The sequence below is a fragment of the Rhinichthys klamathensis genome, unplaced genomic scaffold (assembly GCF_029890125.1).
Source record: "Rhinichthys klamathensis goyatoka isolate OS25496 unplaced genomic scaffold, OSU_Roscu_1.1 h1tg000068l_1, whole genome shotgun sequence".
Taxonomy (NCBI): Eukaryota; Metazoa; Chordata; class Actinopteri; order Cypriniformes; family Leuciscidae; genus Rhinichthys; species Rhinichthys klamathensis.
Window position 1 is genome coordinate 1,523,325 of NW_026606611.1, and position 26,435 is coordinate 1,549,759.

Below are 26,435 nucleotides of genomic sequence, written 5' to 3' on the forward strand. Positions count from 1 at the left end.
TGTGTGTGTGTGTGTGTGTGTGTGTGTGTGTGTGTGTGTGTGTGTGCGTGTGCACGCGTCTAATTCACAATTGCAGATGAGCACATCTTGTTGATTCCACACAGTCTGGATCCTCTGTACAGGTAATAGTAACCCTATAAAAGAAGTATAGGAAAGACTTTAACATTTCTGTGATAATAGACATTACATAGTTACTGGTTCTGGGTATTGACACAAATTTCACAATTCGATTCGATTTCGATTCACAAGCTTGCAATTCGATTCCGATTCAATATTGATTATTTTGGATATCAGGTACAATACATGGCAAATTTTCTCAAGTCAGTTGTAGCCTAGGCTTCATTAGCCTACTATAATATTGAAGGTAAAAATTAACTGATTTGTAGCTATACAAACACTTAAATTACACTTATTTATTTTTATAATAATAAAGTTATATGAAATATAAACATTTAAATGGTGGCTGTCATAAAAACTTGCCAGATTTATTCAAACATGCATTAAATATCGAAGAACATTAACAATTATAATGAATATGTAATATGGTGTATATATTTAGCAAAATGCTCCTCTTTAGAATTACTTTTTCTAGCTGACTAACGAGTTTATGGTCACATATGGTTTTTCTGAGGTAAATGTGACGTACATGACATTGTTTACAAGTTGTTTTACTGACGTCTTTCCACGGTTGAAACACTGATTGAGCGATTCCATGTGACATGATACGGATTTCGATAAGTTGTACTCTATCTTTTAACACACTTTCAGACGTTTATTCATGTTTATTTCGCGCTGTAACTGGTATTATTAAGGCAGAAGAGGAGATCATGTGCGCTCCGCGCAGCTGCTTCTCTTGAGCTGAGCCAGAGCGATCTCACGCCACAGCGCCAAAACGGTATTTATGTTTTTGAATTTCGTAAGCAAATGGACGTAATTATTTAGTATCAATAGTAACAAAGCACAAAGATTATTGCGATTTATTTGATGGGATGCGCGCTACAATGTTCCATTGATTCATCAAATGAAAACAGGATGACTAATCGATTCTTGAGATTTAAGAATCGATATCGGTTCGTAAAAATGAGAATCAATTAATATCGAGAAATCGATATTTTTTACCCAGCCCTAGATTACATTAAGTTATGAGCTGGACCAAATGTTTTCAAGAATAGTTATGTGATGATTTTGGCAGAAAGTCTACATGTTTAAGTAATGTTATATTCTAATGGCAAATCTAAAAACACAATTTTCAGATCCTTTTCCATTATTGATTTTCTAACAATCAAACTAAGTTAACATGTTAAAGTGCCCCTATTATGCTATTTTCAAGGCTCTTTATTTTGTTCAGGAGATCTCCTACATTAGGTTTACATGCATCTAAAGTAAAAAAAAAAAAAAAAACTTTATTTTCTCATAATATACACTGCAACATCACCTCTTTTCTCAGTGTTAGAAACGGTTTGATAAAGGAATTCGGTTTCTCTAAACCCAACCTTTCTGAAAGTCTGCTCCAATTGGTCAGATGATCCAGTCTGTTGTGATTGGTCTACCGCTTACAGCGCGTGTCAGAAACCAAACGCTGTATCTAAATGTCAGCTCCGGAGCTTCCTCAGCACTTGATACACAATGATACGACCAGTAAAGATGGCGTCAGTTTTACCGTATTAATTCAAGCGTGAGACCTCATCCTTTGGAAGTGCATGTAAAGTGGATTTGCTTTCACAGCTCAGAAAACGGCTTCTTCCCGACATGTCGACAACACAAACCAAACTCTTTTCTAAAACTGCAGTGTTTGAGGGGCAAAGTAGACATTATTGGGCAGCCAATGAAGACCATAGGCTGGCATTATGCAAACTTGTTACAACCCAACGTAGATTCGATCAGGAAGTAAGACTGGAATTACTGACGACTAGTTTCAGGCACTTCAGAATCGATTGTTTCTTTTAGGAGAAAATAACTTATTTATCGTGCACTTTGATCCTTAAAACTTTGCAGAGCTTTTACATTCACAACCAGTTATATTACACACTGCATGAAAGGTAATATTCGAAAAAGCATAATAGGGGCGCTTTGTAAACATCAGTAATGTTTTTTCCAGCATCAGTCAAGAATTAAATTCTACAGAGGCCATGCATCATTAAATGCATCATTTAATAATGATCTCTGCTATTTTCTTAATACATGGTATGTGCGACTGAGATTCAAGCAGAAATGATTTTTTTTGCACGTGTGATACTGCACATTCAGGTGATTTGTTTTTCATACCTGCTCTCCATAGTCCTCTCCCCAGCTGTTCTTGATGGCCCAGAATGGAGCGCCATTACCTGCACACAAAAGCAGAAAAATTATACTCTGCATCACTGTTGCCTGGTTCTACATAGCTGTAAATGGTATTATATCCAAGGTATTTTGAAATGGTAATTTGCAAAGCCTTGCCGTTAAACGCCTGAATTTCAGATATGTATCAGTACAAACCATTTAAATCATATACTCATATCGTATACTCACGTTGTCCGTATCCCACAAGCAGCACAGCATGATCAATCATCCAGGGGTTGCAGAAGATTTTTAGAGGATGAGACACTCCCTTTCTGTAAAACTAAAGGTATCAACAAAATTGTTTAAAAAGGGCACCTTCAGCAAGTAACCAGGTAAAACAGCAGTTTGTTTTTGTAGTACCTGACATCTATGCTTGAGTCTACATTAGCACCAGAAACATGTGCTTTTTAAAAAAAAAACTGTTTTCTTATAAATTATATCCCTCATTATTACATACTGTTGTATAGTATGCTGAAGTGTACAACAAACTTGTCCAGAACATTATTGGGCAATATATTTTCATTACATATTTATGCAAGCTAACAGTATAATTTTCCATTGTTCATTTGTGTTACCTGCATAGCAAAAGCATTGAGGGCAGCAGACACTGGACCATTCTCAGCCAGCCAAGCAGCAATGACTACAAGACATGAGAAGAATCAAGACATTTTAGATTAAAAGACAGACTGGAAACACACACTACTACTTTAAATGTTTGGGGTCAGTAAAAAAGTTTTTTTGTTGTTGAAGAAAATAATACTTTTATTCAGCAAAGATGCATTCAATTGACATGACAGTAAAGAAATGTATGTTACAAAAGATTTATTTTAAATAAATGCTGCTCTTTTTAATTTACTGTTCATCAAAGAATCCTGAAAAATATAATTTTTTCACACAGAAAAGCAGCACAACATTGATAATAATAATGAGCAGTAAATCAGCATATGAGACTGATTTCTGAAGGATCATGTGACACTGAAGACTAGAGTAATGATGCTGAAAATTCAGCTTTACATCACAGGAATAAGTGACATTTTAAAATAAATTCAAATTAAAAAGTTATATTAAATTGTAAAAATATTTTTGCAATATTTCTGTTTTACTGTAATTTATCAAAAATGCAGCCTTGGTGAGCAACATTAAAAAAAATCTTACAAACCCCACATTTTTGAACAGTAGTGTTTTTCCCTTTAAACACTGGGTGTGCTATAATTTTCCAATGGTACTGTATATTTACATTTAAGATTTGCTTATAGCTCAAATTTCTTTCCAAATGTTCTGATAAAATACATTTGATTATTTTTAATTTCCTGCTTTAATTCCTCTAGCGCAGGTATTTCCATCATCAGTGTGGTTTTAATGTTTTTAATTTAATTGTGTTTATTAACACATCTCTATTTTCATCTCTCTCGCTCACCGTTTTCATCGTTGGGCAGCTCAACAGAGTTGTTAATGTAGGCGGCCACCTTCCCTGTAGAGAAATCACAGCTCTGCTTGTGTCCTGTGTAGCTGTAGTCTGTTTCGGTCTCAAGACCTCCTTTAAGGGTGAAAAAGCACACTTATTTAGGACACGTTTACTCCTACAGATTCCCTGTAAGTTATTTGCCTTCTAGGGAATGACCTCCACTCCACTGTTATTTCTTACCAAGCTTCTCGATGGCTTCATACGCATTAGATGGCAGCCCACCTCCACATGCCTGGTCCAGCCTATCACAGTCCACTAATTCTGTTATGTAAAGAGGTGAGAGCAAACAAAGGAATTTAAACTCCCATTTAGAATAACACCCCCCTGTTTTATCTCATGTTATATATGGTGTTTGCTAAGGCAAGACATTCATCTGGCAGCATTTGTGATATGGACATTGACACCTCAAATCATGCAGCTTGTTGAGGAGAGGTTTGCTATTCCTTTTTGAACGGCAGTGTAGTACAGTATATATTTACCCTGCTCGGAGAGGGAAAGCAGCTCTCCCGTTTTCTTGAACCACTGTCCCTCGATGTTTCCAGTCACAGAAAATGCCCAGCAAGAGCCGCACATGCCCTGCAACCGACAGTCAATTAAAACAATTATAATAAACCTCTTTATTCAAGTTTAACTCTGCAGACATACAAAGCATTCATATTTCGCTGATTTACTCACCATTCATCATTTTAATCTTAATTCAATGACCCCTTATCCTATTGTCAAGCACTCTGAGTGTACTGTAGCATCTAAAAGCGCTATATTAAAAATCAATGCTTCATTCAATTATATCTACTGATTAATTCTAAACGGTGGATGGGAGTTAATCTGGCAGTCATACCTGGTTCTTCACAGAACTGACCGCCCCGTGGTCCCTCCAGTCCCAGCTGTCAGGAGCTGCCTTGCTGGACGGGGTCGCTGGCTTCATCTCCTTCTTCAAACTCCACTGACTCAGCATTGGGTTCAGGTACATCATTCTAAACTCATCCTCTACACACATCGATATGATTAGTACATTATAGAGAGATTTGCAAATGTGTGTTTTTGGGACAACAGGAATGCACATCTGAATTATAATTTTTGTATTATTATGATTTTGGCCTTGTCACTCTAAAATCGGCCACTCCTCACTAATTGGTATTTTCCTGAGCAATAAATGATCATCTAAAAATCCATAAACATACATACCCGTGAGGTCACTGAACTTGGTGACCCCGTACTCAGCTGACCCCTGTTCCAGGGATTGCAGTGTTTGTGCCGTTTTCATATTCTCCTGGAAAATGCGCAAACGCTTCTCTGCCTCTGTGGAGTTTAGTGGATCAGTGGTTAACCAAGGGCTTTTAATTGTGTATGTGCAATACAAATAGACATTAACTGACATACTAGTATAGAAAACGTATCCGTTTACATTATGGCTATCCATGTGATAGATATTATACATTAATATAACTACAAATCACTTTAATATTACTATCTATGAGTATCTATTTCACTGTAAAATGTACAGGTGTGACACATTTATTGTAATCTATAGCACACTACCGTTTGGGGTTGTTAAGATATGTTAATGTTTTTGAAAGTCTCTTCCACACCAAGACTGCATTTATGTGATCAAATATACAGTAAAAACATTAATATTATGAAATATTGTCACAACTTAATATAATTTTCTGTTGTAATATATTTAAATGTAATTTATTCCTGTGATCAAAGCTGAATTTTCAGAATCGCTTTCTTCAGTGTCACATGATCCTTCAGAAATCATTCTCATATGATGATTTGCTGCTCAAGAAATATTTGTTATTAACAATGTTGAAAACAGTTGTGCTGCTTCATATTTTTGTGTAAACCGTGACACATTTTTCAGGATTTTTTGATGAATAGAAAGTTCGGAAGAACAGCATTTATTTGAAATAGAAATGTTTTGTAATATTATACATGTCTACTGTCACTTTTGATCAATTCAATGCATCCTTGCTGAATGAAAAAATTAATTTCTTTAAAAAAAAATCCTGCTGACCCCTAACTTTTGAATGGTAGTGTATATTTGTGTCTTACCTTCTTGGGAGCTGTATGTTCGGTTGTATGTGACTATAAAGTTTTTAAACTGGGTCAAAAGCTCCACAGTTTCCTGAAAAAAGCAAACAAAACAACAAAGCAATCCATCATGAAAAGCTCACAAATGTTTTAATTAACTGTTATTGTAACTGCGAATATTTGATGACATATTTTAAGTGTACATTGCATTACCTTCATGGGTTTGCCATGGGTTAGGGGTACAGATGCAACCTTATTGAGCTCCTTGGAAACTAAGACATACACAATATCAAGGTAACTACAAATGCATGTTGGGTAGAAAACCATTAAAAGTGGATTTATGATAAAAATCACTTTAAATCCTGTCTTAAAACATAATAATGAGAATGCATGTCTGTTTTACACCACAGCAGTATATTATGTGATGAAGATGATTTGGACAGATCTGCCATCTGTCCCAGGCTACTGACCCGCAGGCTCGCATTTCTGTTTAAGCAGGGTGGATTTACTTTCCCAGGGAATGTCCCAAACCTCAAACAAACAAACCTCCGTCTGTGGAGAGACAGAGAATGGGTGTGATTTAGGAGAGAGAATGTGCATTGTAAATTTACAATGGGCAAGTTCAACTTCTGCCAAAGTGGTGCTGTTTTGCTAATTGTTTTAGTATTTAAATGAACAAAAGCATGGGGTTATCATACTGGAATTGTGCTACTGAATCGAATTGTAGGCTACATATTGTACATTAAATCAAAATCACATGTATGCTAATAATGAAGCCAAAAAAAATCCCAGCTTAAATGGATCATGCAGTGCATTTTGACCATTTAGAGTTAGCCATTACAGACTCTGAGTACCGGTAGTGACGTTTTATATGGATTAAGAATTAGTGTTTGCTCACCTTCTGTTTGTGGGGCTCTGGGAAAAATTCACAGGTGTCCACAGCGCTCAGCTCTAGGGATTTCTTACACTGGGTGCTTCCAATCTCTACCATAATACTGTACCGAATACCTTTCACCAGCTGTGGAAGACGGAACAGAAATTAAAGACACAAATCACTCTTTTTGAATAAGGGAATAACTATGGCTCTGTCATATCAAACTTCTATAAAGAAATCTTGATAACACTTCTGATTTGTTAACATTAACTAACAATGTGCAATATATTTTTACAGCAACTTTTGTTATTGTTAGTTAATACAAATGTTCATGATAGTTTACAGTGTAGGCTATTAACTAATGTTAACAGATACAATGTATGATGATAAAAATGTAGAAGTAAATGTTGAGATTAACATTAACTAAGATACATAAATGCATAAGTAGGCCTATTGGTCATTATTTTGTTCATGTTAATGCATTTAAGTGTTGACTAAATCTTAGTTGGTTACATATTTCCAATAAAGATTTATATATTTACTTGATAATGACTACATTTTAATAATAATTTAACTAAATACATAGTAACACACAACAATTATATCACACACTGCAAGAATCTGTGGCATTTATACAACAGTGGGCTTTAAACGACCTTTAAATATACCGTCCTACAAACATTGGTAAATGTTCATAAGTGCGCAGCTTTCCTTTTATCTACTGTAATAAACTGCTGCGCAAAAGCCGCGCAGTGTTGTGCTGCTTAAATCCGCTCAACACTGTTATGTATGAGGCCTCTGCGCACGCTCTGCGCTTGTTTACGTCTAATCACATGAATGCGGTAAAAATAACTCCTTATAATAAACTTCATGTCCAGTATCGGAATCGCGAAAATAAATAATTTTCATACTAAATGAAACATAAACCATTATAATAATATAAACAATTATTATATTCTGTCTACAGTTATATTATATGCAGAATTGTATGGTTTTGCATCCGTTAATAACATTGTATATATTAGAAATTTTAACGGATGATTTATAATTTTACCTGTTTGCTGGCCGACAGGATTTTGCTAACACGGCGTATATGCATCGCGTTGGATCCCATATTATATCGTTCCTCGGCAAATTTCACTGCTTTCATAACCCCCGGGTCTGACTCCGACAGACGGACCGGGGATCCCGGAGCTCCGATAACCGGGCGATCTGGGCCATCTTCTATACCCAGAACCAAAGCCACCAGCACGCAGCAGGCGATGACAGGGTAACCGCGGATAAAGGACATGTTGCCGAGCTCTCGGAACAGAAAGCTGCGGCGTATATCAGGTTTTTGTTTTGAGATCGTAAACCCGCAGTGTTTTGTTGCTCCACACGTCAGTTCAGTCTGCCCCGCACAAAGATGGAAGACTGATGATGATGTGATGCCTCTTTGTATCGGGGCGGGGCATGTTTCTTTAAAAGCTGAATGATAATAATAATAATAATAAATTATTTGCTTGTGATTTATAAGAAGAAGACAATTATTGGTAATTAAAAATAAATGAAACATTTATTTATTTTCAAGGTGGTGGGAGGTAATAGTGTTACCAACAAATACTATATTATTTTATTGAATCTATATTTAAATCATGTTTTATCGATAATTAAATTCACATCTCATCAAAAACATTAAATCAGCGCAGTCCCGCTAGACGGCGTAGGATCTCAGGAAATATAAGACATTTTCTTCTTTACTGCCCCTGTTGGTCAATGGATGCATGAATGGGCTCATTAATGGCTGCTTCCACTATCGACAAGAGAAGTTTAACAACAGTAGTTTGTGGAAATGAGTTTAAATATACAGTATTTGTATAGGTAAATAATGAAACAGATGTAACTGCAGTAGCCCATATATCTGATTGCTGTGTTTGTGAATTATACTATTACAACAAGTGTGACATGGACTATCAACCTCGAGGGAGAAGAGGAAGAGGAGGGCGAGGAAACCGAAATGAAGAGGTGGGAAGAGAAACGATCGTATAATGTATTTATAATGTATAATGCACGCGGTCCTCTTACTAGTGTCACACTAACATTTAGTTAAATCTAACAATTTTGTTAAATCTTATCTTGATCAAACAAAAATATTTGGTGTTCAAATGTATAATGTATCAATATGAGGTCATTCAAGCTGCTTTCATAACAAATATATATATATATATATATATATATATATATTAAAAATATATATAAATATGTATGTAGCCTATATATATATATATACACACACACACACACACACACACATATATACACAATATATGGTTAAAGTATATCAGGTCACATCTCAGTGTGAAAAGTAATGACCGTATTTTGTTTCAACTGCCCATTTTCTGTGGTAAAGTTTTAAAAAGGGTCTGTGCACTGTAATAAATTGTTATATTTCTGTTTTGTGTGTATTTCAGAGCAGAGATATGCGCCTGTCTAAATCTCTAACTTATGTATTACGCCATGGTGCCAATAAGATGGGTCTTGAGATGAACTCGGGTGAGAAGTGATATCCACAAACTGTATGATTCATAACACTCCGTCTGCTTACAAAATTGTCATTAAGGTATTGTGTTTGTGTGGAATGAAGTTCTTGTGGAGGATGATTCCTGTTCATATTCGACTAGACAGCAAATTATTCATTCACTTAGCACATGTTTTGGATTAAGTTTTTTTTTTTTTATCATCCCTGTTGTCTGTCTGTAATTCTTATGTGACCTTGTTCGCAGATGGCTTTGTGTTGGTGGAGGAACTTCTCGCTCATCAGCAGTTCCGCTCATTTTCATTGGAGGATGTGGAGCGAGTGGTGGCCACCAATGACAAACAGCGATTCAAGCTTTGCAACCACACTGAGGATGGTCGTCCTGTGATACGAGCCAATCAGGGTCACTCAGTGCAAGTCAGTGTAGTTCAGAATCAGAAGTCACGTAAAGTCTACAGTCTTAATTTAAGATATATAGGTTTAAAGTAGTCTAGTAAGTAGACATCAGAAAATGGGTACACTGGTCACAAAGGGATGGACATGGTCAGCAACAATAAATAACGTTTAAATGATGCACAATTGGTACTAACGGGCCCAAAGTGTTCCAAAAAATATCCCCCCACACCATAGGGTTTATGCCCAACATCACATGGGTGTTCCCAGATGCTCTCCTGCAGACCTCGGTTGTAACGAGTGGTTGTTTGAGTTTCTGTTGCCTTTCTATCAGCTGAACCGGTCTGGTCATTCTCCTCTGACCTCTGGCATCAAACAAGGCATTTTCACCCACAGAACTGCCGCTCTCTGGATATTTTTCCTTTTTCGGACCATTCTCTGTAAACCCTAGAGATTGTCGTGCGTGAAAATCCCAGTGGATCAGCAGTTTCTGAAATACTCAGACCAGTCCGTCTGGCACCAACTGTCATGCCATGTTCAAAGTCACTTAAATCACCTTTCTTCCCCATTCTGATGCTCAGTTTGAACTTCAGCGGATCGTCTTGACCATGTCTACTTGCCTCATTGCATTGAGTTGCTGCCATGGGATTGGCTGATTAGATATTTGCGTTAACGAGCAGTTGAACAGGTGTACCTATTCAGGTGTCTGTATATATAATTTGTGATATACTAATCTAGTTTATACACAAAAAAGTGTCTGTTAAATAAATAAATGGAATGTAAATCTTACAGATTCTTTACATTTAAAAAAACATTATGCAAATTGTGTGATTTATGTATTCGTTTAACTTATCCTAGAATGTGTCTCTTCAAGGTTACAGATCTGGAGTTGAGAAAGGTTGCACTTGATGATCCGGACTATCCAAGAGAAGCTGTTCATGGCTCATACATGACACACTGGCCCTCTATACGCAGTCAGGGCCTCAGCAGGATGAACAGGACTCACATACACCTGGCACCTGGGCTACCTGGAGAGGGCGGAGTCATCAGTGGTGAGTGACATGCAGTGCAGATTCGATTCTTTTCTAGAGATCTATTTTTTCATGTGAGTGTGTGTGTGTGTATTTAGGCATGCATGCATGCACAACAGATTAGGATAGCAGAAAGCACTCCAGACCAGTAGGTGTTTACAGATGCATGCAATTCACCTTATATGTAATTCAGATCATTTACAGTTCAATTACCTCTTTTCTGTTTATAGGTATGAGACAGAGTTGTGATTTGGCTGTGTATATTGATGTTGCGAAAGCTATGTCAGGTATTACGAAATCATTTTTAAAACCAGTATAAAGATAATATACATTTGAGAATTATAGTACAGAAGTCCTAATGATCACTCTTCCCTCTGGTTGGTCTTCAGATGGGATTGAGTTCTTCTGGTCCGAGAACGGTGTGCTGTTGACAACCGGAGATGCTGCTGGGTTTTTAGCACCACGCTATTTCTCTCGAGTACAAAGTCTAAAACCCTCACGTGAGTCACTTTCACAGCCAGATCATAAAGTTACTTAACTCCTAGAGACAGATTCATTTTCTTTCATTGTACTGTAGTTAAATAAAAATGTAGCTTACAATATATGCATTTGATATTTTACAGTGCATATTGGTGATAATTCGATTTTAAAGAGCTGTTTTGTTTTCTTACAGCTTGTGAAATTGAACTACATTAGCTGTGGAGAAGATCTCTGTCTGACTATAAAACCAAAGATTGGAGATGTTCAGTCGACCTATCTAAATAAAAACAACTAAATGTTTTTTTTGCACAATCAGGCTACATTATTTATTATCAGGGTTGAGAAATAAGACTGGATTCTGATTAAATGAACAACACTCACAGATGACTTTGGTGAGGATTCATGGGAAGACATGTACATGTTGGTCTTTTTATTTGTGACTTTAACCTCATGTAAAACTGCTGTGCAATTGAACAATGGTTAGTGAATATGCTCTGTTAGATTGAGTCATGATGTTCATGCAGGAAATTAACAATTAAAGGAATAGTGTTGGTGCAGTGTTAGAATTAATTCTTTGAAATACGCTATTTATGACGTATTTTTAGCCTTTTTTTCTCTCTTTTTTTCAGGTACACAGCCTGTGTCTTGTAATCCCCAAACATGGACAAAATTCAAGCTTTAGAATTTCCTGGACTACATACTGTATCTTTAATATATTATGGAGTCAGCAGCATATCTGATAGGTTGTGTGATGTTTTGCATACATATTGTCAAGTGACATCCTAAGCCTGTTTTATTTGTGGGGCAGTTTCCCCCCACTGCATATTTGTCAAAAAATAGAATATCTAAATACACTGACCTCAAGATAGAGATGTGTCATGTTACTGCAGGGGGATTTCTGCAAGCATATTTATGTACATTGCGCTAGACAGAGACCAATAACAGCCAAAGGTGTTTTTTATTAAATGGTTTTGTGTTGTCTTATTAAAATTACTAGTTTTCTGTGAACTAGAGTCATGCTGGCTTTCAGTTGACTTTTCAGACACAACTACTAGAAATTGCTGCTTAACGAAACTATTTCTATTCTAACCAAGTTTTGTAAAAGCTCACAACCATTCAGTCAAAGATATTGAATGTCAGGTGGCTTCATGAGATGCAAGTCTCTAGCTTTAATTCATGGTCATTGAGAATTGTGTTTTGACTGTCCATCAGCTGATTAAAGACCTATTCTTGGTACTGTCAAGCTGCTGTGCTTTTGGATTACTATCAGTAGTGTTGTGTGAACGCTAAATCCCTGCATTGCAGAAGTCCTCAGCATTCTTTCACTATAAGGTGGTGACTAGTTTGTAACCACAGGAAACAAATATACTTTGATGCTCTGTATACAATAGGCAAAAAAAAAGTGGAAAGGAGAAGATAGCTTATGTCACAAGTTCAAGTGGTCACTAGGTTAAATCACTGATGTTTAATGCATTTTTTTTTTTACTTGTAAATAATTTTGAATTGACAGCATTTTTAAGCTCAAAGCAATTATTTATGCTGCATTTCAATTGTATAAGGCTCTTTAGATGAAAGTGTCTGCTAAACAAATAGATGTAAATGTAAGGAAGAAAGTTCAGTTGGTGTATACTTTGTGAAGTTTCCATTTTGTGTCCTCTGTGTGTCTCTAGGCAGCCTCTCAAAGCAAAGTTTCCCCTAATAGAAGAGGTCTAAAATTAGTGAGCCTCTATGACTTTCTTGGCCTAGTGTATCAGATTCTACACAGACTCTGTCTATTCCATCACAGCACCTGCTCCTAGCTGTAACACCCTATTAAGCTTGGCAGAGACATGCACCTATGTCCAAGCATGATTAAAAAAGCTTCAGGTCAGGTTCGTGTCCATTTTCTGTGCATGCTTGTGTCTCTTTAAAAAAAAAAAAAATGAAAAAAAAAATGGTGTCAATTAAGGTTTGAAATAGCCAGGCTCCGTGAGCTCAGACAGGGCTAACGGTACAGGAGTCGTAGCATTTTTTTGGGCTTAGCTTGAGGGGCTGGACATATCTGTGCACTGAGTGGCCTGTAACGATGAAGTGTCAGTTTGGCACTCGGAAAACTGGATCCCCCTGTTGGAGCCTCATTCACTGCTCATGGTACAGTGCATAACTGTCCCCTGTAGATGTTCTCTGGAGGGGCTGTTCCATTCAAACTTGCCATATGGACAGAAAACATCAGAAAAAGGCAAGTATCATATCTGATGACTTTTATGTGAACTTTGATATCTGCATGTATGTTGTAACATGTTTCACCTTACAAAGTTACTGTACATATTTTTGCATCAGTTTGCATGAGGTATGTTTGTGAGTAGTTAAAAGAGTAATCCTCGAATCTGATTAGTAATACTGTTTACTATTATTAAGCAGACTTTTGTACGTGCAAAGTAACTATAATTTGCTCTCAGAAGATGAACTTGGTATATAAAGCTACAAGAAAACATTTTGTCATGAGAATTATATTCTTTTTACAGTAACAAGTTTTCATGACTGTTTCTTTTGATGTTTCAGGTCTGATATTCAACAACTGCTGAATGACCAGTTCAGGCATTTATAAATGGCTCAAGTGTGACAACCTAATGTCTGTGCTATCTGAAGTGAAGAAATGGAGCGCTGGGTTCTAGAGGGAGACAGCTACTCTTTCCTTCGCAGTGCTCCACAAACGTTCAACCTGCAGAGTCGTGAAGGGCCAAATCGTGTGGAGATTTTTGACATCACTTCAATCCCCAACCATAATGCTATATCTGAAACAACCTGCCTATGTGACATTTTTGGGGATGACGGCGACTCGCCATCACTTTCCAGTAGTCCAGCCTCTGTGACATTTGTCAGAAGAGAAATGGATCAGCCTTTTCCAGCAGATGATGCCAATGACTCTTCAGGATCTTATCACACTGCCAATGGATCTGACTTAAGCGACAACATTGAAGTCACTTTCAACACACCTTCTCCAAAAAATATACTGGATTTTTCCACATGGGAGACCAGGGAATCACATCCACATTCAGATGAATCAAACATCTTATCTGATTCTAAAAATGGACTTAACCCACTTGATTACACACCACCTGCAACCAAAGTGAATGTTAATGACCTTTCACATACTGGGAACATTTGGAAAGAACCTCAAGTGTCAGTGAGCGCTGCCCCAGTGAATGAAAAGCGCTGCCCCAGTGAATGTGCTTCTGAACCACAGGACATGGCTTCAACACCAGCTGTAAATCAAATTATTCCAGAAAAGGATCTTTCTAATCCTACAACTTGCCCTTCAGAGGAGAAAGAACCTGCCACTTTTGAGCAAGAAGAATTTATTACAAAACCTCAACATACAAGTACAAGCCCATTTTTAGATAAACAAGACTGCATACCTATATTTGAGTCTACTAACTGTGAACCATTGGCAGAATCTCCACTTGAACAAAATAATGTGGTGTCTTCTGAGAGCAATGGAAATATGAACTATCATAGTCCACAAGAGGAAAATGTTCTACTTGCACAAAGGATGATTATCAGTGGCTCTGCGTCAGAACTGTCAAACACTTCTCCAACAGACTGCCGTCCTATTCAGGAAATGTCTACTTCACCTGCAAACAGAGATATTAATATCCTACCCATACCCAGTGTCACGCCAGAGCTCAGATTCACCTACATCTCCCCTGTAAGTAGGGAAATTAGCTCCACACCTGGATCCACAGGTAGATCTTCACCTGAGCTGCTGAATTTGTGCTCAACTCTAGTGGGGAACACATCAGAGTTTCCAGACTTGAAGGACACTTATGGTGCATCTTCTTCAGTATCTAAATCTACCATTGATAATGTGGAAATAGATTCCCTATCTGTGTCTGCAATTTCCACTGAAACAAGAGGGCAGGTGTGCTCATCCATAGATGGCAGAGAAAGTCTGGAATCACCTGAGATCAATGAAACCTGCTCTTCTCCTGATCACTCACCAGAACCAGTAATAATTCACTCACATGTGGGTTACACTATCAGCCCTTCACCTACAAATGAGAAAATAATTTCTTCAACTGAACCTGAAGCCTCACCATCCTCCCCTGTAAGTACAAGGATTGACTACAGGGATATCTCCTCATCTCCTGATCACTCAGAACCAGCTAACATTCACTCATCTCTGGGTTACACCATCAGCCCATCACCTACAAATGAGAGAATAATTTCTTTAACTGAACCTGAAGCCTCACCATCCTTCCCTGTAAGCATAAATATTGACTACAGAGATATCTGCTCCTCTCCTGATCACTCAGAATCAGTAAACATTCACTCATCTCTGGGTTACACCATCAGCCCATCACCTACAAATGAGAGAATAATTTCTTCAACTGAACCTGAAGCCTCACCATCCTCCCCTGTAAGTACAAGGATTGACTACAGGGATATCTGCTCCTCTCCTGATCACTCAGAATCAGTAAACATTCACTCATCTCTGGGTTACACCATCAGCCCATCACCTACAAATGAGAGAATAATTTCTTCAACTGAACCTGAAGCCTCACCATCCTTCCCTGTAAGCATAAATATTGACTACAGAGATATCTGCTCCTCTCCTGATCACTCAGAATCAGTAAACATTCACTCTTCTCTGGGTTACACCATCAGTCCATCACCTACAAATGAGAAAGCGGTTTATTCAACTGAAACTGAAGCCTCAATATCTTCCCTCTGCTGTCATGTTGATATCTACTCCTCTTCTGATCACTCCGTTCCAGCTCACTCATCAGAACCGATGGGCTATACCATCAGCCAGTCACCTACAAATGAGAGAATGGTTTATTCAACAGAACCTGATGACCTGCCATCCACCCCTGCCATCACAGAAAATGACTACAGAGCAACACCAACATGCAGTAGAGATTCCACGCCTGTGTTAAGGAGCATTACCTCCACTCCACACAGCAGAGAACACTACCTTACACCAGAGCCCATTTCCCCAACCCCTTCAATAGAATTGAGATCAGTCAGCTGCTCACCTGAAATCAAAACAATATCTTATAGTGTTCTGCCACAAAATACAAAATACCCTGTGATTGGAGGCATCACATATAATGTTTCACCAAATGAAGATTTAGCACAATCACCTGTGGTAGAGCCAACTGTCTTTGGCAACTCTTCTGAAACTTCCAACTCTCTTTTTGAAAATGACACCTCTGTCTCACCTACCTCAAGGAACTTTTTGTCAACACCAGAGAGTAGATCAAGGCCCTCATCAACTGCATTAGACCATACCAGAGATAAAGCATCCCCTGATCTCCAAACTGAGCCTTCCATTCCTCTTGAAAAAGCAGAAAATCTGTCTTTACCCATAATCTTTAAAATAATGAATCCTCAATCTCCTATCCCAATAGACAGTGTTAATTTTAATGATGTTGCTGACACAGAGATCTTCAAAAGCAGTTCATCTGTCCCAGATGAATGTGCAGGCAGTGGACCACAAATTCTTAGCCAAATGCAAATCTTGCAAGATTCACTATCTAAACCTTCAGGTTTTGGATCGTCCACAGTAAAAATGGAGCAAAATCAGGAAATTGTCACTGACAACACAACAGATTTAACTGTCTGTGGAACACCAGCCTCTCTGAGTCCATGGGCCTCATCTGTGCCAATGCCAGTAACATATGTAGAAAAGAAACAATGCAATATTGAGGTTTATGATAGCAAGGGAACAGAAATGTTGGAAAAGGATTGCCAAAGCAGTGACAAGAGCCAAAGCCAAGTGCCTGTAGCATTAAGAGAAAGTCCAGGGGTTATCAGTAGGGACAGTGGTGGTAAATTTGACAGGCAGTCATGCAGGGAAAAGGAGGAGAGTGAAAAGAGGGAGGGAGAGAGGGAGGGAGAGGGGGAGGAGACTATGAGAGATAGTAGTAACAGAGGGCAACAGGTTGAGCTGTCATTCAGTGCCCGGAATAGAAAAGGGCCTGCAGGCCACAGCCCAGCACTCTCAAGTCGAGACCCAAAGTCGGGAATTCCAGCTCGCTGTTATTTTGAGTCGCACCCAACAACTCTGCAGCAACAGAGTCCTCTCAGAGCTAAGGGCTCACAACAAGAGAACAAGGGTGGCGCCAGGAGGCTCCAGTCAACTGCCCAAGGTAAACACAGCAGTGCAGGCTTTCTTTCTCCTGAGTATACTGGTGAGAACTCCAGCATGGGAAGTGAGTTAGATGAAGCAGATAATGAAGTAAAATGGTTTACAGATCTGGCTTTCAGAAGTCTGTCTAGCCCTCAGGTGGATTATTTGGATGTGTACAATTCAAGCCACAGGTCATCAACAAATGTTTCTCAGCAATCGACCGTAGACAGCCCTGGTGCTGTTGCATGGATGACCTACGCAGACTTACGTGGCTCAGCGTTACATGAAAACGATGGCTCATCTTTTCTACCCCGTGACAGCCTGGACCCAAACAGACACTTTGAAATGGGGAGTTTTGAGTGTGTGGATGTTGCTTTAGAGAGCAAAGAACAGTCCAGAAGAGGAAAGAGGACAGTACCTAAAAGGCAGATACAGCTGTTAAGGCGGAACACAGATGAAACAAAACATAAAGGGAATTCTGAAAATGTTTTGAATTCACCCTCAACAAGTAGGCATTCACAAAACAACCTTGTTCGTCAACATAGCACACCAGCTTTTGTGAAAGAGGAGGTTTCCAAGGAGGTACCAGATTCACCACAAAATGACAGGAAAAGGACATTGCAGAAGTCTGTGTCTTTAGATGATGGCTCCCCTAAGACACAAATGGCATCTTGCATTATCAAGAGTGTGTTGTCAAAGAAAATGCAAGATGCGCAGAAAGACTCACCAAAAAGTGCAGACCCAAGTCCATCTGGAGATAAAAAGAAACATCCTAATATCAGCCCCAGCTCTTTTGATGATGTACCAAGTGACATGGAAAGGCATAGTTTAAGCTCTAGCCAGCAATTTGAATGTACTTTTTTATCTAAAGATTTTGCTGTTGAAGAGGAGAGATCTTCACATCGTCAGCTGAAAAAGTGTGCCCCAAAAGTTCCTCCAAAACCATTCTTAAGACCTGCGTTTTTTAACACTGGGGAAGCTCAGGTTGCTGGCAACATTACAAGGGAAGAAAAAAAGCCTATAGTGGCCCTTACATCAGTTGAAGACAAAATACATGTGAAACAAAACAGCAAGAGTAATGGAAAGGAGGGAGGAGGTGGCAACCTTGGAGAGAAGTACAATGGTGACTCAGCAAATGCCAGTGTCAGAAACACAAGTCCTGCTGTTGCCACTCCAGCAATAAGCATGCAGAGCAAAATGACAAGCAGAGAGACAAAGCGCCAGATGACCCCAGAAAACCAGGAACAACTGGCTGGAAAGAGTGTATTTATGTCAAAAACTCCAGAAATAACTTTGAAACCTTCCTCTAACAAAGGGAAAATGACATCTTCTCTAAAAGTGTCTCTATCCCCTGACATAGAACATTCCAGAGAAACGTCTGAATCTCAGTCAATGGAGAATGCTGCAGAAGATATGAGCACCAAATCTAGTCAAAAAGTCATAGAGACAGAAGAAGATGATGAAATCAACAAAAAATATGTTATACATAAAGTTAGAGATGTGAGGAAGTTAGTAAAAAACACATACAACCTCTCTTTCAAAGCGTCAAATTCAACTTCTACTGAAGACACAGTCATTCAAGAGAAAAGAGAGCAGCTGCCACAAATTACTCCCGCCTTACACATTGAATGTAAAGCCATCAGTTGGAAGGACAAACAAACATCTGGTAGCAAAACAATCCACTGTCATGTTGAAAAACAGCCTGTTGACATATCAAAAATATCACAACCATTAGTGGGCATAGATACAAGAGGAGATGCTGACATCCCTAAAATAACATCCAAAGCTTCTTTGCCAAAGACTGAGTCACTACAAAAAGTATCAGATTCTCATTCTACAATCATAAATGGATTATCTGAATCAGATAGTACCACTAAGAGGTCTTATACTCACTGTGATCAGAGTACTAAAATGCCGCCCAGACCCCCCAGTAAGGAGCGGGAAATTTCTGCATTAGTGGTTCTGCCGGATGGCACATCCAAATCAAAGACCTTTGATCTTACAATCTCTGACTCAACTCAAATGGAAGCTCCAAGCAACAGCCACTCTGTATCCATGCTACTGAAAGAGAAAGGGATGCAGGCTGATATCGGAGTGTGTGATGTTCTTACAGAAGGTGCAAGTGCTACAGCTAAACATGTCAACAGGCTTGAGGTACCTGTACAGGCCTGTTTATCAGAAGGATTTTCTAGTGAAGCACAAGTAAGGGCAGAAAATACAGCATTGCGTTGCAGTCCAACAGCTCTTGTCAACAATTCTTCAAGGACATCCCGACAAAGTGAAAGTCCCAAGGAAAATTGGGAATCATCAAATGAACAAGAAAAGAAGATAACTGCCACCACAACTATGACACAAAATCCAACTTATCTAGCAACATCTGACAAGCCAGAGGTGAGATCTTTTTCAAGTAGGACAAAAAATAATGCCACACCAGTGAATGCATCAAAAGAGATTGAGTTACCCATACAAGTGAGGTCAATATCGACTGATAGGCTGAAGCAATTTGTACCACAAAAACCCAGCTATAAACAGTCATTTGCAGAAATTAGGTCAGTGTCAAATGATACACCGAAAGCAGATGCTCAAGCATTATCTGTTATTAAGCATCAAACCAGATTAAGTGGTGAATCAAAGAAAAATGAAACACCAACTGTGATACACAAGGAACAAACAAACAATGCTTCGTCAAGAGATACAAAAAAACTGGCTGTATCAGCTGTATCAAGCAACAAACCACCACCCATCCCAGTCACAACAACTCCAAGTACTGTACAGAAATCCACCACGATGACATTGGCCAGTCTGGATCAACAGCAATCTTCTGCTTTCTTTCAAACCACCAGCACTTGCCAGCAGCAGACCCCATCATTCAGTCAAGACCATTCAATGTTAGATTCTAACTCATCAGGAGCACAAGCCCTTGACCACACACAATCTGTGACAAGAGGATCATCTAATAATCGTTTTCACATGGATGACTATCTTTTCTATGCTTCAGATGATCCCCCCAGCTATGATGAGCGAGAGAGTTTCAGCCCGCTACGGCTGTCAGACTTGCCCCCACAAAGGTCATGCAGGTATCACCCATCCACTAAGCAATCTCCATGCTCCTGCACACTAAGTTCCCACTCACATCAAGGACATCCCCACCACACTCCACAGGAACGGGTACCAGCAGCCTCTCAGTCTCCAGGCCAAGTCCTTACCTGTCCGGGAGCTCCTCCGCAAGCTCAAGTTCGTCCTCAACAGTGCAGACCAGATACTCTACCAGTCTCCAATACCACAATACCCCACAGCTCAGCTTTGATTCAGCCTCTACACAACCCACGAGCCTGTCCTGTTTCAAACTCACAGTCCTACTGTGATGACCAACCACCAACTTCTGGGCTGCATTCAGACAGACGCCCAGCTAATCATCCTTCACCTCAAGCAGCAGCTTCTGCTCCCTATCATGAGTACCCTCATTCAGCTAACATGTCTACTCTGGATCCCAGGCCTCAGTTGTTTAATCCCCAAGATTTGCCACCATCTTTTGCTCATGATTACACAAATGAAGGCCCGGGTGGAGCCAGTGTATTGTATCCAGAGAATGCAAGTGGGCTCAGCTGTGGCCAAGGTCCTCGTCGTGTTCTTCTTGATCCCGAGACTGGTAAATACTTCTACATTGAGGTACCAATGCAGCCTCTCAGAAAAATGCTGTTTGATCCTGAATTGGGCCAGTATGTGGAAGTTCTCATACCGCAGCAGGCAATGTCCCACTCAGGCCTGTATCCACCAGCTGCACCACCCTACTCCTCTTTGCACAGTCCTGGGTTGTTTGCACCACAGTACCTACCTTATGCAATGCCATCTTACCCAGCAATCCCAGGCAGTGCCCAACAAGTTCGCCATCCGGAGCCGCCTCCTGTCCCCACCACGCTTCACCAGACTTCCTTAAGGTATGGAAGCCCTGCAAGCCAGATGCCAAAAAATGAACCCAAAGGCCACTCATTGCTGGATCAAAGCTATCTTGAGAGCATGTATTATATCCCCACTGGGATGAATGCAAGCCCAAATTCAACCCCTTCAGACTGCTACCATAAGGCATCTTCAAGCATGCCTCCTTCAGGGGGAAGAAGAGCATGAAACAACAGTAGATACATGTGGTCTGTTTACATTTGGAATCTGTTCTAGTCAGCAGCGTTTTTAATTTAAGAAGTCAACATTTCTAGTCAACAGTTGTAAGACTGTATAAATGTTATTTATGCTCGTTTTATTGAAACAATTACTGTAAAAACACAATATGTTAACTGCTCAAAAAGACCCAAAACAGCTTTGCTGTTGTTTTTCTGTTTGCTGTTTTCCTGACATTTATGGTTGTCGTTCTCCTCATGGTTGTCATTATCTGATATTATTTCACTGTATTGTTTGTACAGTACCCAAGTCCTAGACCTTTCTTGCAAAGGCCAATCTTATGCAATGGTAGGCCTTATCTTTCAATAGCTTTCATGATTCAATCAATGCCTTTGAAACCCTTAATGGTTTATTTCTAAAGGGATTTGTTGTTACAGATATACGTAGTAATGTGTGTGGCGTTTCACTTCTAAGTTAAGTGATATTTAACAAATACATGATATTACATAACTTTTAATTGCTTTGTGCTAAGCCTTTGATGTGCAAGTAAATGCTGTACATTTGGGTGGATGAACAAGATCCACCAGTTCACTGGTATATAAATCACATATTTTCTATTATCAAAGGATTGCCATTTACTATTTTTTACACATGTATACCCCCCATTAAAGATAACTGTCTGCAAAATCCATGTCTCAGATTTTTCTGCCACATATGACCTATTCGAGTAACAGTAAAGCTAAGCCCAGAGGTAAAAGGAGTTTCCAAGTTTGGGAGAACCACACTTGCCAGCCACAACACGCCTTGAATTTAGGGCCACTGCTGGGCTGTTTTTATCTCAGGATGACATCTAGTGGACAAGGTCGAACATCCGTGTTCATCATTCTTATGCTTTCTTTCAAGAATGTGAATCATGTGTATGATTTGATGTGCTTTTTGTAAGAGAAAGGAAGAAACAAATATTGGCATCATGCTATAACCATTCCAAGAATCAATCAAAATTCAGCTAAATGCAGATGTGTATAAATAATATGCCCTCCTCCCCCTCTTTTTTCTTAAAATAAAATACATTTCCATTACCTCTGGGATCATTTTGTCAGCTGAATAAAACAAGAAGCACGTGTTGACTGGGGTGATTTATTCTGGGTGTTTCTTTTATTTTGGGTGTTTCTTTTATTTGGGTGTTCAACATGGCTGATGTGACATAATGGACCACCATGGTCTTAGCTGTGACGTTTTGTGAAAATGTTTCCACTTATTTGAGCAAACAGTTCAGTCTTCTCCCTTCTCTCAAACTGCAGCCGCACCCATAAATGACTGCATTTGATTTCCTGACCTGTCTGATCATACTATAAGAAAGGCTGATGGAAGTGTCTGAGTGTGGGCAGACAGCTTTGTGGGGGAGCGGGCCTTACCCCTGTTTGTGGGGTGTTTTACTGAAAACAAAGACATTCAAGTCTGTCTATGACTTCATTCAGGATCCTCTGAGCAGACAGCCAAGGGGAGTTGAGTGGAAATAAAAACAAGAGTGTCTGTGCCATAAATGTGTCCTTATGTGCTGAATAGTGAGTCAACTGAAGAACTTATAGATGCAACCACTTATACAAAAATGTTACATTATGTATGTTAGGGCTAATGTCAGCCAGTTGGCCAATCAGTATCTTCCTGTGTGTGTGTGTGTGTGTGTGAGAGAGAGAGAGAGAAATATAATGACTGGCTGACCGTAAATAAAGGTTAGGCAAAATTCAGAATTAAAGAATTGGTTCCATTTCAAAACATGAGTTTAAATTTCAGTAGCACCTCATTGCAGTACACGAGATCCAGGGGGCGGAGTTCGATCCAGATCTAAGGGGTGGAGATGGGTAGGATTAGGGGTGGGGTTTGAGATCAGGGGGTGGAGATGGGTAGGATTAGGGGTGGGGTTTGAGATCAGGGGGTGGAGATGGGTAGGATTAGGGGTGGGGTTAGAGATCATGGGGTGGAGATGGGTAGGATTAGGGGTGGAGTTAGGGATCAGGGGGCGGAGATGGGTAGGTTTAGGTATATGTAGGTGGGAGGAGTTGGATCTGGATTTCGTGTTCTGCAGTGAGGACCATCTCTGAAATTTGGCCAAATTCCATAACGAAGTGGAATTTATTGAATTACAATTCAGAGAAATTCAACAGGGAATGGGAAATGACGTGTTCTTTCACCCTGGTCTATAAATTTATAGAATATTACGGAGCCTGGCACATGACATGCAGGGATTGTTTTTTTTTCAATTGTGCTCACTAATATTATATAGTGCGCACTATTTACTTTTTTTTGTCATGTGTGGGGCTCCGCAGCACATAAAGAAGCATAATGTAATTTAAATACAAATACAATCCGATAGGTGACATTTTTAAACAAATCTTTTTTTCTAAAACCTTCAATCATTTTTTTAACTTTCATGTAAAACTTTGTCATGCAATAAATCAATCTTGACAAACCTTCCTTTTAAAATGACAATTTCAGTTATATGAATTTAATTCTGAATAAACTTCCTGAATTTAAAATGTATAGATAAATGGACATGAAATACTAACTTATTTTGATTTTTTTTTTAATCAAATGAATGAATATTTGAATTTTGAAGTTTTCAAAAGAGCCAAATCCAAGTAGGAATTAGTGTGTGTGCGTGCATGCGTGTGTGTGTGTGTGCGTGTGTGGTGATAGGTGATTCAGTAGCACAATTAGGTGATGACATAAATAAAGGCCTAAATCCCTTGAGGATTAACCTTTAACCTTTAACCCTTATCACAACTGACCCCTTCAGCAGGTCAGGTCTCTGTAGGGCGGGGTTTTCCCTGAAATTTTTGTAGAGGGGCTTTGGATCATTTCAGACAAAATAAGCATAAGGTAGCAGCACCTTAGAGGAGATTAGTTGCCCCTGTGAGGTGAGTAAATGTTATTGCTAACAGTTTATTACTCATATACTCATACTACACTCAGCAGATTGTTAACTTTGTCATGCACCATGTTCTGCTTTGGGGGACAGACCATATATGGGCGCATTCCGGGGATGACATCAGCAAGACCTGACAAGACTGGCTTGTACCTGCAGGATGATGGATCAGATACACATTTCATCAGCCCTTCCGGACGAGTCATGCCACATAGCAACAAGTGAGCCAAACAATGTTTCTGTCTGCAGAACAAATCCCAACGGAGGCTGTTTGCTAAGGTACCAGCAGGTGGAGCAGTCACACCCACAAACATAACCACAACTAACAGACGTTCCCAGCCTTCACCTGGTTATATTTCATTGAAGAGCTATTTTATTGCATCAGGATTTTATTCTTATTCACGTTTGCAGACAGTCACCTAATTATTAACGTCAGTCACATACACACAATTGTTACACAGCTGTAATTTTACATTGATGGGATTTTACTTTTCTGAGCAATTTTTTTTCAAATAATATTTTTTAACGAACTGGTCCTGAGGTAATTTTTTGTGTAAAATTGTAAAATTATAAAATTGTTTAACATTTTATAACCTAACAAGCCTCATTTAAAAAAAATATATTTTCATAAAAAAGTACTTGTGATATATTTCTTTAAAATAAATGCTAGGCCTACTAATTTTTCGCTGCTACTTGTCTTTACTAATACGTTTATACATTTTTATGTGGCTCAACTTGCACGGAAGCGCACAGGTAAATATGACATTTATTATGGGTTTATGTGAGGATTGTTTAAAGTTCACTTAAATTAAAAGTTGTTATATTTTTGAAGCCTAATAAATGTTTCAAATTTGGGGGGGGAAATCCTTTTCATCAAGACATCAGTAGCTATATTAATATCAGTGATACTGGCCTTCATTCATAAAAAGATGCTATTAAACAATTATTAAAAATATACTGTCTTTATGTTGTTTTTACATTACAGTGGAAATTGGGTCTCACATAATTTCAATTTTATTTACACACAAAACATTAAAGGCACAATATGTAAGAATTCCTCGCCACAAGAGGGCGCAGTTTCCAACAATAACAAAGGCGTTGGTCGATGACGCAGTGATGAGCTGAATGATTGGACTTGCTGTCAAGCTGATGGATCTAATAATGTTTATGGATGAGTGCAAACATTCATGTTTTTTAACATTACAGTGGTATGAAGCAGGTCGCGATTTCTAAAGAGACATCACACGCGAGTCCCGCAGATATAAAGGAATAAGAACATTTAATTCTACCGAACTACCCGCAAGTGCTGGATTACTCACACAGGTCAGATTATTAGACGAATTAAACTTGTGAGGTAACGCAGCGCTGCTTCACTTGGTCTAACGTTACACTATCACACTAAACGGCATTTAAAGGGTAACTAAACCCCTGGTCAGAGCCTGACTCCACCCACTGGCAATATTAGCCCAGCGGAGATAGAGGGGACGAACTGAGACCGCAGTGAGGGATTGATTGACAGCTGCTGTCAAACTCGCTAAAATGGAGACCGACTGGAGTGACGTAAGTAGCTTTGCAACAGAGCGGTCATTTGAAGTATTTTCTTCCCCACCTTCATCTGATTTTTCTGCCTTTTAAGAGGGCCAAATCTGAGGTGTGTGGTCATATTTTGGCTTTTACAAAAGTCCTGAGGGAAACTTAATCGATGATGGTCACCCTGTCTGCAGAACATGCACAAAAAAGTCGCTGCAATACACTTCAAAATGTTGTTTTGAGTTGAAATATTTTATCTCACTCACTTGAAATAAACGTGAAGCTTCCACGAAGAAAAGTTCGCATAAATGTTTTAAATCTTACCTGTTTATAAATCCATTTTGTACAGCGTACAAAACAATCGTCCAGACAAGATGATCACAACAATATTATCAAACTCTGTAAACAATAAATTAACTCTGATTTTATTTTCAATACAATCAAAAACGGAGACGCAAGACGGCAAATTGTATTTGAATGAAACGAGAGAGCGCGTCCGTTGTGATGCATGGATTTGCACTGTGTTTATAATGCGTTGCTATTGACGACGGTCAGAAGGAAATGCCACAGAATAGAATCTTGCCTTAAAAAGTGCATAGAGCTGCTTGTTTTATTTGTTGTTTGTTGATTTTCAAATATA

The 26,435-nt window shown here is 39.0% G+C and overlaps 2 protein-coding genes across 2 annotated transcripts; one reads left to right on the forward strand and one right to left on the reverse strand.

Moving 5' to 3' along the window:
* On the reverse strand, positions 1 to 8,111 carry ctsf (cathepsin F). The gene is made up of 14 exons (XM_056250212.1): positions 7,747 to 8,111; positions 6,717 to 6,836; positions 6,289 to 6,370; positions 6,032 to 6,090; positions 5,840 to 5,912; positions 4,970 to 5,083; positions 4,623 to 4,771; positions 4,264 to 4,360; positions 3,965 to 4,045; positions 3,737 to 3,856; positions 2,895 to 2,959; positions 2,509 to 2,599; positions 2,266 to 2,324; positions 1 to 134 (listed from the first exon to the last, which is right to left on the reverse strand). The coding sequence occupies exons 1-14, from the start codon at positions 7,981 to 7,983 to the stop codon at positions 60 to 62; spliced, it is 1,422 nt and encodes a 473-aa protein (XP_056106187.1). The 5' UTR covers positions 7,984 to 8,111; the 3' UTR covers positions 1 to 59.
* A 456-nt stretch (positions 8,112 to 8,567) lies between these two features.
* On the forward strand, positions 8,568 to 12,119 carry trpt1 (tRNA phosphotransferase 1). Its single transcript, XM_056250237.1, has 7 exons — positions 8,568 to 8,696; positions 9,143 to 9,224; positions 9,455 to 9,624; positions 10,475 to 10,652; positions 10,862 to 10,918; positions 11,021 to 11,131; positions 11,305 to 12,119. Exons 1-7 carry the CDS (start codon positions 8,637 to 8,639, stop codon positions 11,325 to 11,327), a joined length of 681 nt encoding a protein of 226 aa, XP_056106212.1. The 5' UTR covers positions 8,568 to 8,636; the 3' UTR covers positions 11,328 to 12,119.
* The last annotated feature ends 14,316 nt before the right edge of the window (positions 12,120 to 26,435 follow it).

Coding starts and splice junctions, on each gene's coding strand:
- ctsf (XM_056250212.1), bottom strand. CDS start 7,983: ATGTCCTTTATCCGCGGTTACCCTGTCATCGCCTGCTGCGTGCTGGTG. Junction 6,837..7,746: donor TCCTGTCGGCCAGCAAACAG/GTAAAATTATAA, acceptor CGTCTTCCACAG/CTGGTGAAAGGTATTCGGTA. Junction 2,600..2,894: donor TCAATGCTTTTGCTATGCAG/GTAACACAAATG, acceptor TGATACCTTTAG/TTTTACAGAAAGGGAGTGTC.
- trpt1 (XM_056250237.1), top strand. CDS start 8,637: ATGGACTATCAACCTCGAGGGAGAAGAGGAAGAGGAGGGCGAGGAAAC. Junction 8,697..9,142: donor GAGGAAACCGAAATGAAGAG/GTGGGAAGAGAA, acceptor TGTGTATTTCAG/AGCAGAGATATGCGCCTGTC. Junction 9,225..9,454: donor GGGTCTTGAGATGAACTCGG/GTGAGAAGTGAT, acceptor CCTTGTTCGCAG/ATGGCTTTGTGTTGGTGGAG.